This window comes from Lathyrus oleraceus, chromosome 3 (genome assembly GCF_024323335.1).
Source record: "Lathyrus oleraceus cultivar Zhongwan6 chromosome 3, CAAS_Psat_ZW6_1.0, whole genome shotgun sequence".
NCBI classification, from domain to species: Eukaryota; Viridiplantae; Streptophyta; class Magnoliopsida; order Fabales; family Fabaceae; genus Lathyrus; species Lathyrus oleraceus.
Window position 1 is genome coordinate 252,506,022 of NC_066581.1, and position 13,185 is coordinate 252,519,206.

The following is a 13,185-nucleotide window of genomic DNA, read 5'->3' on the forward strand; positions in this document are numbered from 1 at the left end:
AATAGCATGGTCACGATTTTTCTTGTTATGACCCCTCTGGTGGTACACAGCATTTGATTCATTCCTCCCCTGATAGGACTTTTTGGTGCTTGCCGAGGTAGCCGCCTGTATCTTTCCACTTCGAATGCCGCTCTCAACACGTTCACCTGTCAATATAAGTTCAGTGAAACCCGATGAAGAACTTCCCAGTAGATGGCTGTAGAACGGACCAGTCAGTGTACCCATGAACATGTCCACTAATTCTCGATCAGTCATAGGGGGTTTGACTCTGCCAGCCAAGTCTCTCCATTTTTGAGCATATTCTTTGAAGCTTTCTTTAGATCCCATAGTCATATTCTGCAACTGTAGCCGAGTAGGTGCCAATTCAGAATTATACTGGTAGTGCTTGTAAAAAGCTGTCGCTAAATCAGTCCAGGTGCGGATGTTAGAGCTCTCGAGCTGATAGTACCATTCTAACTGTGTGCCAGACAGACTCTCTTGGAAGAAATGGATCCATAGCTTCCTATCAGTGGTATACGGCTGAATCTTTCTCACATAAGCTCTCAGATGCATCTGAGGACAAGACGCACCATCATACTTAGTGAAAGCGGGGATCTTGAATTTGCGAGGAATGACCACATCAGAGACTAGACCCAAGCTTTCGAAATCCAGACCGGGCGCCTTCTGACCTTCCATAGCTAGCATGCGTTCTTCCAGCAACTTATACTTATCATCTTTTGGAGAGTACTGTTCATTCTCATAATCTTCATCGTCATCCTCAGGGATGAAGGGATCAGCATTTTCCTCTTCTGAATCATTCTCTGTCTCCTCTTCTTGATCCTTCGGAATTCTAATCTTGGCTCCTGCGGCCTGTCCTTTAAGCCTTCTTCCCGGGTTTATGTAACTCACAGGTTTCTTGTCCTTTTTCTTCTCGAACAAGAGAGCCTTCAGTTCCTCCTGCCCCTTGGATAAGCTCAAGATCATCTCCTGGAATTGAGCATTCTGAGCCTGGAGATCTTTGACAGTTTGTTCGAGAGCCATTTTTCTATTTAGAAGGAAGACCGTGAGAATATTGATCTTTTAGAATACCTGTTATGCAATGTTATGTTATGCTATGCAATGTATGAAATGTTTTCAAGGACTTTTGGAATTTAACTTTGCGTAAACCACCAAAAAGAGGGAACTTTTATTAATAATTTCTTTAATCAATGTTCATTACAAAAAGGAAATAATAAAAATACAATGAAAGCTCAAGTCTCCCAGGGACGACTTCTTTTTGGGCGAAGATATGCATTGAGTCTTCGTTCCTCATTAAGCTGGCTGGTGAGCTCTAATACTTTCTTCCTTTCTGCACCGAACTGAGTTTCAAAAGTATCCCTTTCCTCTCTCAACTGGATCCAGGATTTCTTCAATTCTTCAACATTGGTAGGCATATCTGGATAAGGAATGATCTGAGGAGTACCTCCTTCAACTTTTGGTTCGACAATCAGAGGTCCGATTGCAAGATATGGCATGGAAAGCTCACGAGCTTTGGCGCGTACCCATCTGAGATAAGGCTCCATAGGGATAAAGTTTTTCTTCCCTAAAGTGCTTCTTTTCACCATGCCCCAGGCTCGTACAAACCTTTGACGGAGACCTTGAGAGTCGTTGTCATAGTCAAACACAGTGCCTTGAATAATTATTTCATGTGGACCATCTCTTCGAGCATAACCAAACTGACGTAGGGCTAAAGCTGGGTTATAAGTAATACCTCCTCTTATCCCCAGGAGTGGTACGTTAGAGAATTCTCCGTAACGGTCGATGATGATAACATTTTCTTCGAGATGAGGACACCAACGGATGTCTGAATGGGAGAGCGACATTATCCTTTGAGACCATTTCAACTTCTGCTCGTTCTTCAAGACTGATTGAGGAAGGTGCGAAATAAACCACCTAGATAATAAAGGTACGCAGCACATGAGAGTCCCTTGCCTTTTCATAGTACGAGTGTGAAGGGAATGCAAAATGTCTCCAAGCAAGGTAGGCACAGGGTTATGAGTGAGAAATATCTTAACAACATTCATGTCTATGAATTGATCCGGATTAGGAAATAGAACTAAACCATAGATTAGTAGTGCTAGAACATCTTCGAAAGCATGGACATTCATAATCTTTAGGAATTCTCGGGCCTTATTTATCAGAATTTCCATAATTCATTTTTATTATTTCTTCATGTTTGGCAATTTTTATTTCATTTCATACATGAACTTCCAAAAATCATAACTAATGGAATAATGATCCAAATGAAGCCAGGTTTTTTTCCACATGATCCTTGAAATGTCTAGTATTTTATTATGTGCTTTTTCTGATTTTATCATTTATGGATTTTGACTGATGAATTGTTGATTGAACACATGTACATTTGTGACCTTGCCTTACTCTTTCTATCATGAAATGCTTGATTCTAATCCAATGGACTTGAAATTTTACATGATGATTCTAGACACATTGATGGACGTTTTAGGCTTAGTTTGGTATTTTTCTCATGTACCAATTCTGTTTTATGCTTGTGTTTGCATGGTGTGACAATTTGTGTCACACCTTTGGTTGTCTAACTTGTGCAATTTGATTTCCATGCCAAATGACCTCTAATGCTTCTGATTTTTTGCATGATGAATGTTTTGGATGTGTTGAATGCTCATGAATTTTTCCAGAATTATTTGAATCATTTCTGTTTTGATTGGGATTTTTCATTCTTAATGTTCAAATGTGTGCCTTGAATTGGTCATTGACTTCTCTTGCCTATTACATGAACTTGCATGATGATTTTGGTTTGGTCCTTTTTAGGACTTGTTCTTGATTGGTTAAATATGATCCATCTTGAATATCAAGTTCTGTTTTGGATTTTTGATTCACTTTTGACCCTAGGCTTTGACCTAGTGGTTTGTTGCTTACATTTGAGTTGTGAATTTCAGGTTCAAGTATACATCTCCATGGTTGATGTTGCTCCTTCATTTGAGCTTGATCATTTGTTGTTGTTGGCTAACATTTGCTTGTTTTGTAGGCTTTGAGAACAACTCACTTGTGTTTGCTCATTGTGCACATTGGATTTGTCTGTCTGTCTAATATTGACTGTTGACTGTTTGTCTGGATTTTGTACTGATTGGTTTAGATGTTTCCACAGGTACCTAAGTTGCTTTAAGTTCATTTGAACTCTGCTTTGCTTGCTTGTGGTTGGCATACCACTGAGGTATAATTTCTTGATCTTCATGTAGTCTGGAAGACCTGTCATGTTACTTTGACAGACACCTGTCTGAAGCCCTCCTTAAGAGGCAATGTTTGTGGATGTTTAATTTTGTGCCAAGCAGGTAAAGACCTCTCAAGAGGCAATTGGCAGATAAAAGGGATGTGCAATCCATCCCCTGCTATTCAGTTGTGTCATTCACTTTGCTCACACACCTTGTGTTGATGCATCTTGAATAAGAACCCAAGATCTTGTTGTGTCAGTCATGTGGAGAAGAGTCCCACATTCTGGACTCCCACACTTTCTATTTGATTGAAGCTCTCCCAGGTCAGGGATAAGAGCTGTGAGGTCTTACCCTCACTTCCCATTTCATCTGCTTCACCCTAACTCTCAATGTTAGGGTTAAGAGCTAAAAACACCCCACTCCAGTTGGCTTGTTTCTACAGCCTAACCTTGTATGAGCCCATTGTTTGCATATAGTGTGTGTGCTTGCTTTATTGTGCTTGTATTTGTTTAATTGTGTGGTCAGGATAGCTTGCTTCATGTGCAAGTTAGGATAGAGACCTCAACATAGGGATCGTATGCATGACAACTTCTAGGCTCGAGTCGTAGTCTCCCTAATAGCTTGTTATCTCCCTTGTCTCTGGTTAGGTTAGAAGTTCTTTCCCTGTAAAGGGGAACTACGTCGCCCTGATCCTCATACCAGATGAGGTACGTAGGCAGGAGATGAGCTGATCTCTCCGGGCACTTTCTTTTCCTTTTGTGTGTGTTTGTTATCCTTTTCTGGTTGGAGTCTGATGTAAGTCCAGCGATTGGCATTCGGTTTCCAGTTTCTTTGTTTGGAGTCTGACATAAGTCCAGCGATTGGCAGTTGGTTTCCTGTGTGGGTTTTGTTTGGCGTGCGTTAGTCGAGCTACGAGTGCTCTGATTCTTTCTCTGGTTAGAGAAGATACGTATGCATAGGATGTAACATCCTAGCGAGCATGTTTCCCCTGTCCCGAACTACGTCGACTCTGATGTCTGTGCCTGACAGACTACGTAGGCCCAGGATGTGATATCTTGCCGAGTCCGTTTCTTCCGTCTCTCATCTGTGTTTGTTTCCAGCGTGTGTGCAGTGTTTGAGCAGTCTTTAGCAACCTTTCTTCTATTCTTTCTGAGCGTGGATCCCGTCGAGTACGACGTATGTGTAGGGGTGCTAATACCTTCCCTTCGCATAACCGACTCCCGATCCCATCTTTCTCTGGTCGCAAGACCATGTTCTTTCCAGGTTTACTTCGAGCGTTTCCTTTCCCTCTTTTGGGATAAATAACGCACGGTGGCGGCTCTGTTGTTTCGTTTTCCCGCCGGTTTTTCGCGTAATGCGACAATAGGGAGCATAATAACAGTGGGAGATTACGTTTTCTACCTCATATTCGGGGACACATCGACGGAAAATGCTGCCGACGCCTCTCTTGAAAAGCAAAGGCTCATCCCGATAGTAATGTTTAAGATCATGGAAGAATTTTTTTCTTTTGTTGGTAAGTCAAGTCTGGTGGAAGCACCCCAATTGCTAAGTAGTTGACGAAATCAGCGTACCATGGCAGTGTGGTTTTAGTGTAAATTGCTTCCACTACCTCGTTTGTTTTGGTATCCTTATAGGTTAATGCACATTTAGCTGTATTGCTTTCCAGTTGGGCTATGAGTCTTTCGTAAGGGAAATCATCGTTTATAGGCACTCGTTCAAGTTCAATACCTTTCATTCTTGACAAGTGGTCGACCATGACGTTTTCAGTGCCCCTCTTATCCTTGATTTCTAGGTCAAACTCTTGTAATAGTAAGATCCACCTTAGGAGACTTGGTCTGACGTCCTTTTTATTTAACAGGTACCTAATTGCAGCATGGTCGGTATAAACAATTATCTTTGCTCCTACTAGGTAGGAACAAAATTCATCCAGAGCGAACACTACGGCTAAAAGTTCCTTTTCTGTGGTGGCGTAGTTCATCCGTGCAGGGTCTAGGGTTCTACTTGCATAGTATATTGCATGAAGTTTCTTATCCCTTCTTTGTCCTAAGACTGCGCCTACAACATACTCACTAGCGTCACACATGATTTCAAAGGGTAATCTCCAATCGGGTGGTTGCATGATAGGTGCGGTGATAAGAGCTGTTTTCAGTTGTTCAAACACCGATAGACATTTGTCATCAAAGATGAATTCAACGTCTTTCATCAATAAGCCAGTCAATGGTTTGGTGATTTTTGAGAAATCTTTAATGAATCGCCGGTAGAAATCGGCGTGTCCTAAAAAGCTTCGTATTTCTCTTACGGTTTTCGGAGGCTGAAGGTTTTCTATAACTTCTATTTTTGCCTTGTCGACTTCAATCCCCTTATCGGATACTATGTGTCCGAGTACGATCCCTTGTTGGACCATGAAATGACATTTTTCTCAATTTAGCACGAGGTTCACTTTTATGCATCTTTTAAGTACCATTTCAAGATTCGATAAACAACCTTCAAAGCTCTGTCTGCATACAGAGAAATCGTCCATGAAGACTTCCATGATGTCATCTATAAAATCAGCAAAAATTGACATCATGCATCTTTGAAATGTTGCGGGAGCGATACACAGTCCGAACGACATTCGTCGGTAGGCGAATATACCATAGGGACATGTGAAGGTCGTTTTCTCTTGGTCGTCAAGATGAATAGGAATTTGTAAAAATCCCGAATAACCTTCTAAGTAGTAGAAGTGAGAATACTTAGCCAATCGTTCAAGCATTTGATCGACAAACGGTAAAGGAAAATGATCCTTCCGAGTGGCTTTGTTTAATTTTCTATAATTAATGCACATTCTACTTCCATTAACCATTCTTTGTGCTATAAATTCGCCTTTTTCATTATTAACAACTGTGACGCCTCCCTTCTTCGGTACGACATGTACTGAACTGACCCATTGACTATCAGATATTGGGTAGATAATATCTGCTTCTAACAACTTTTGCACTTCTTTATTTACTACATCATTCAGAATGAGATTTATCCTTCTTTGATGTTCTCTAGAGGTCTTATTGTCTTCCTCTAGCATTATGCGATGCATGCATATGGAAGGGCTTATTCCTTTTAGATCCGAGATATTGTAGCCTAAAGTAGTTGGATATTTTCTTAAAACGTGTAGAAGCTTTTCGATTTCTATCTGCCCTAAGTCTGCATAGACTATTACAGGTCGCTCGAGTTCAGTGTCTAGGAATTCGTACCTTAGATTTTTGGATAGCGTCTTAAGTTCTAAGGCTGGTTTCTTTGGGCAAGGCATATGATCGGGCGTTAGTGCTAGGCATTCGCTTAGGCTGTCATCTTGGTATTCCTCACTCTAATTTTTAATTTTTATTTAACAATAATAATTGGTTTTGTTTTGTTGGGCCTATTATTAATTGAGCTTATTATTTTACAATTTGATTAAGTTATTTTTGTTTTAGTGAATCTATTATTGTTTGAGCTTGTTATATAACTATCTAAATAAAAAAATTGAAGCCTCTATTTTTTTTTGAGGCACTGGACTAAGGGCCTTCTTGCTCAGGCCTAAGACCGACCTTGTGAATAGATGATTTGTTTTTCCATGGAAAGTAAGTCCCATGTCGTTTACCTTTAAACAATATTGATATTTATATAGCTCACACATATTTAAAACAATAACTTGTTCTCAACTCCAAAGAGGCTAAATTATACGAGCTTATGACCAAAAATATTGTTTTTATTTGTATTAATTAATTTCTTAATAATTTGCTAAAAAACCTTAATTAATAAATATTTGTTTAGTTAAAAATATTATTAATTATCCTATTCATAATTGTCAACTAATTATAAGTATTTTTTTTTGTCCTAATCATTATGTCTATGTAAAAATGGAGGCAACTACAAAAATCTAAAAACCATCAAACTTAAGAAGCTATGATGAATGATTTTATAATAGGGAGACTAATTATTTAAAACGTCCATGCTACGTAGACCAAAAGTGCAGTAAAAAATGGAGAGGATCACAAAAATCAAAAATCATTAAAATTAAAAAACTAAAATAATTGATTTTATAATAGATGATTAATTATTTAAAACATCCAAACTACTATGATAAAAAATATATTTAAACTTAAAAAAATTGCATTCTCCTTAATTGATAAAAGAGTTAAATTTTCATTGAACTCGGTAAAAAAAACAAGCTGGGTAATAATACTAGTAGTTTCGTAATGCATCTCAACCTTCATTAAAAACATAAAAATATTATTATTTCTAAATCCAACGGCGGAGAAACAAGATCCAAATTTTATTAATCATCCGAAAGACCATACAAAAATTCTTCTCTTTCAAACTTGTCACTTTCCGAGTCTTCCTATTTTGTTACAGAAGCGCCGGCGAAAACCCTAGATACTCCTACCGCCAGGTACACTTCCTATCCGATTCAATCAATTATCATCTTTCCATTTATTTGAACCTATCACCAGTTGAATCTCTTTGCTCACTCACTTTCTCTATTTACTTTTTTTTTTTGGTTTTGTTGGATTTGAAGTTTGCATCTTCGATTTGATTTGTTTCTGGTTAGTTAGTAGTAGTGGTAGTAGTGCAAGGATTTGCATCAGGGTGTGTTTCATTTTATTTGACCAATGTAACTTGCTTTATATTTTGAAATTTGACTTCAGTTTTTCATTGTTGACTTGAAATTTGACTCGTAGATAGATTCTATGGTTAGGAGAGTAAATCAGATAGAGAGGAATCAAATAGTTCAAACAGTTAGAGGTAGAGGAAGACCTAATAAAATTACTAACAGAAGTTATTAAGAAAGATGTTTGGATTAACGAATTGGATAGAAACATGGTCTATGTAACCGGCCTCACTTAGTGGGATAAGGTTTGGTTGTTGTTGTTGTATAACGTGTGAGCCTTAACTAGGCACTATTTTACATATCAGTTGTCATATATGTTCTGCCACTTAATGGTTTATAACCTTCAACATGAATGATAGGAAATTATAGTGTCGTACTATAGCCTATATGGGGTTATAGGTGATTTTGTTCAAGAAACTTTGTGTTAATACTTAATATTTGCATTTACTATTGTTTTGGTTCCTTTTTGGCTTTGCTTTTAAATTTCTATCTCCATGGTCTCTTTGAAAATAGTTTTTATCTTGAGTAAAATGCATTTCAACTAGTTTTTGACTTTAAATTCCTTGAGTTTAGGCACTTGGTATTTACTTCTCTTATGAAACGGAAAGAGATTTTCTGGTATGCTTTAAATCAATTTTTTTTGTTTAGTGGAAGAGAAAAATGAAGTTATAATGAAGTATCTTCAATTAAATCTCAATTTGTGTATGTGTATGTGTATGAGTACTACTTAACAACGCTGAGGGAGTGGTTTTCAAGAACTATGGTCCACTTGGTAGTTTATAGCTATGGTTTTACCTCCATTTGGTAGATGAAGATTGTAATTGTAATTGTTGTATAACAGAAATTATGTGTTTAATACTTGGTTTCATTATTTTGGTTCCATTCACATGCATGATTTGTTTGTAGGCTCTTCTTTCTGTTTGCATAAGTGATGGCTGACGGTGAATCTGACAAGAACATCGAGATATGGAAGATCAAAAAGTTGATCAAAGCATTGGAAGCTGCAAGAGGTAATGGTACTAGTATGATTTCTCTGATAATGCCTCCACGCGATCAAATATCTCGTGTTACTAAGATGTTGGGAGATGAATATGGAACTGCTTCAAATATCAAAAGTAGGGTAAACCGACAATCTGTCCTTGGAGCCATCACTTCTGCTCAACAGAGGTTGAAACTGTATAATAAGGTTCCTCCGAATGGATTGGTTCTTTATACTGGTACCATTGTCACTGATGATGGGAAGGAAAAGAAAGTGACAATTGATTTTGAACCTTTCAAACCAATCAATGCATCACTTTATCTATGTGATAACAAATTTCACACAGAAGCTCTAAATGAACTTCTAGAATCTGATGACAAGTTTGGGTTTATAATTATGGATGGAAATGGAACCCTTTTCGGGACTCTAAGTGGAAATACTCGTGAGGTGCTTCATAAGTTTACTGTTGATCTACCAAAGAAACACGGTAGAGGAGGGCAGTCAGCTCTGCGTTTTGCTCGTCTTCGTATGGAAAAACGACACAATTATGTTAGGAAGACTGCAGAACTTGCTACTCAGTTTTACATCAACCCTGCTACTAGTCAGCCTAATGTTGCCGGACTCATACTTGCTGGTTCGGCCGACTTCAAGACTGAGCTTAGCCAGTCAGATATGTTTGACCCTCGCTTGCAAGCAAAAATATTGAACGTGGTCGATGTTTCCTATGGCGGGGAAAATGGATTTAATCAAGCTATTGAATTATCTGCAGAGATTCTATCTAATGTGAAGTTCATACAAGAGAAACGCCTGATAGGAAAATATTTTGAAGAGATAAGCCAAGAAACTGGGAAGTATGTTTATGGAGTTGATGACACATTGAAGGCTCTAGAGATGGGTGCTGTTGAAACACTTATTGTATGGGAAAATTTGGATATTAATAGGTATGTGCTAAAAAATGCTACAACTGGTGAGATTGTAATAAAGCATTTGAAGAAGGAACAAGAAAGTGATCAAAGCCAATTCCGCGATGCGGCAACCTCTGCAGAGTTGGAGGTTCAGGAGAAGCTGCCGTTACTTGAGTGGTTTGCGAATGAGTACAAACGATTTGGATGCACGCTGGAATTTGTGACCAACAAATCTCAAGAAGGGTCACAGTTTTGTCGAGGATTTGGTGGTATTGGAGGTATGCTTCGCTACCAGCTTGATATCAGATCATTTGATGAGTTATCTGATGATGATGGAGTGTATGAGGATTCTGATTAAATGCGTATTTATGAGTTTGGTAGAATCACAGTGCCATAAAATCATGGTGCCATTGTGATTTTGTGAAATCAAGGTTGATTCCAAATATGCACTAAACATCTGTTATTCTAGCGCCTTTCATTGAATTTTTTGTTTTGGATAATTGTATGAATGACTTTCACTTCACCTAATGTTCCCTATACATCATTTGAATTTTATGGCACTGATAATCATGGCACTGATATTCAGTCCTTTTGTTGTTACATCTATCATAAGTTTATTGCTCACTTCTATTTTCCATTGCCTCTTAAATTTTGCATATGTTGTCAATACAAACTGCCAGCAACTTCTATCACTAAATTTTTTTCTTTCATTTCCATGTTTATGTAACAAAATGTTTTATACACTGTATTGCTGTATGAGATTTATTGTTATGCAGCATAAAACTTTTCATTCATACATCTGATCAAATTGTATCATAGTCTTATTGTATCATCATAGTTTTCAAATATTGATGGTATAGAAATTTAAAGAATAGATATCAACACTTGATGACTTTTTACATAACTTAATTAGTTTAATTTATCTTTATGTCATCCATTTTTTAAGCATAAGTGAAATCTTCCGTTTCTTTAGTAAGCAACAATGCATTGAATTTTTTGGTAAGCATCAATCCATTGAAAAAGAGTAGGTTACTCAACACATATATAAATAAAAGGATTAATTCAAACTTGCAATGAAATCTTCTGTATTTTTATGATTGTCTCCCCTACATGTATGACTGGTGGATTTGTTTGATTATTTTTTCTAATAACCAATAATCAATTTGGTTTTAAAGTCGATTTCCTTTTTAAAAACACGGTGATCTAACTAGAATGGAAATAGATTGGGTTGACCTGCCGAGGTCTACCACCTATCTTAATTCATGATAATTCAATTTTTTTTACAGAAGCCGCTTAAGCTTTTAGAAACTGTATTTAGAAGCTGAACACTACAGTTTAGTGTAGTCATGTCATATTGTATCCCACTTAAGCTAAAATTTATTACAATTAATTAGAGGTTGTTATATCCTAAACCTCTATAGTAATTAACTTGATCAATGGATGAATGAGAGTTTGCTTTCACTTATCTCTTTCCTCTGTTTTCATTCATCTTCATTATGATTTTTGAAAATTTCATGATGGTATCGGGGATCTGTTGAGCTCTGTTGCACATTGCTTTCTTTCCATGATTCATGGTGGTGCCAATATTGGAGCCAACGCCATCGCCGGTGCTCCGATTCAAGATCCGTAGCAGTAACCTGCCAACATGTACTATGTTCATCATTCAGATGGATCTTTTTATGATTTGGTTAAACACGTGTTAACACATTCGAATTATCATGCATGGGCGCGATCCATGCGACGTGCGCTAGGAGAAAAGAACAAATTTAATTTTGTTGATTGTTTCATTCTAGTTCTAGAGGAATTTGATCCAAGTTTTAAATCTTGGAATCGCTGCAACATGTTAGTACACGTGGATTATGAATTTAGTTGAAGAATCCATAGCATAAAGTATCATTTTTCTTGAATACCATTGATGTTTGGAATGAGCTCAATGACCGTTTTTCACAAGGTGATTACATTTGTATCTCTGAATTACAATGTGAAATCTTTGCTTTGAATCATGTTAACATTTTGGATCATAAATTATGGACTCTGGTGCTACTGATCATATATGTTGATCCATAATTTTTTTTTATTCTTATCGATATATAATACTTGTTAACATTAAATTACCTAATGGTAATATGACAATCGCAAAATGTTATGAAATTGTTGTTATCTCACCAGGTTTCATAATGTACAATGTTCTGTTTGTACCTGAGTTTAATATGAATTTATTGTCAGTTCCAAAATTATGTTTTAATTTTAATTGTTTAGTGAATTTTAATAATGCAAAGTGCTTAATTCAGGAAAAGAAGAGCTTGAGGATGATTGATTCAACTGATTTAGTTGAATGATTGTATTATCATGCCATCACACAAGCCTAACATCAAGCCAACATCACTACATCACAAGTTTCACCTCAATCTACCTTTATTCCCAAGACAACTTTGTGGCATTTCAGACTAGGCCATTTATCAAATAGAAGACTTAGTAGTTTACATAAACACATGCCTTTTGTAACTATAGACAAGAATTTTGTTTGTGATATATGCCATTATGCAAAACACAGAAAAATTCCTTTTCAACTTAGTGAAAATAAAACCACTCAATGTTATGAGTCGATCCATTTTGACATTAGGATCCTTTGTCTATTCCATCTATACATGGCCGCAAATATTTCATAACTGATCTTGATGATTACAACAAATTTACTTGGATTATTCTTTGTAAAATAAAATATGAAGTTACTCATCTTGTTTAAAGATTCATACTTATTATTGAAAACCAATATAACTGTAAAGTTAAACTTGTTAGGACATATAATGGTCCTAAGTTTCTCATGCTTGAATTTTTTTCTTCCAATGGTATTGAACATCAAATTAGACGTGTTGAAATTCCTCAACAAAACGAAACAGTTGAGAGAAAACATCAACATATTTTAAATGTAGGAAAAACCTTACTTTTTCAGTTTAAGTTACCTAAAAACTTTTGGTCCTATGCCATTCTTCATGCTACCTACCTCATAAATCTCATACCTAGTCCTTTAATTTTGGACAAATCACCTTTCTTTCATAAATTTGAAATTGAACCTCACTTAACCGAGATAAAAGTTTTTGGATCCCTCTACTATGCTACCACCTTACAAAACCATAGAACCAAACTGGATTCTAGAGCTAGAAATGGTGTTTTTTTAAGGTACAAGCAAAATGTCAACGATGTTGTAATTATTGACTTAAACACCATATCTAATTTTGTCTCTAGACATGTTATACACCATGATCATGTTCTTCCTTATTCTAACCCAAACCTACCCTTCAGTTGGAAATATCACCTTGATCATAATGTTCATATTGACCCTGTTATAATTCCTACTTCTACTGATCATCAAGCCAAAATTCCTATTCACTAAACTGATATTGACCACACATTAATACCTGATTATGATACACCTCAAAACAACACTATCTGTAGTGATGCTTTTCCTGA

The 13,185-nt window shown here is 36.8% G+C and overlaps 1 protein-coding gene across 1 annotated transcript; it reads left to right on the top strand.

Moving 5' to 3' along the window:
* The first annotated feature begins 7,459 nt into the window (after window positions 1–7,459).
* On the top strand, window positions 7,460–10,338 carry LOC127126699 (eukaryotic peptide chain release factor subunit 1-3). The gene is made up of 2 exons (XM_051055678.1): window positions 7,460–7,611; window positions 8,737–10,338. The coding sequence occupies exon 2, from the start codon at window positions 8,762–8,764 to the stop codon at window positions 10,070–10,072; it is 1,311 nt and encodes a 436-aa protein (XP_050911635.1). The 5' UTR covers window positions 7,460–7,611; window positions 8,737–8,761; the 3' UTR covers window positions 10,073–10,338.
* Window positions 10,339–13,185: the final 2,847 nt, after the last annotated feature.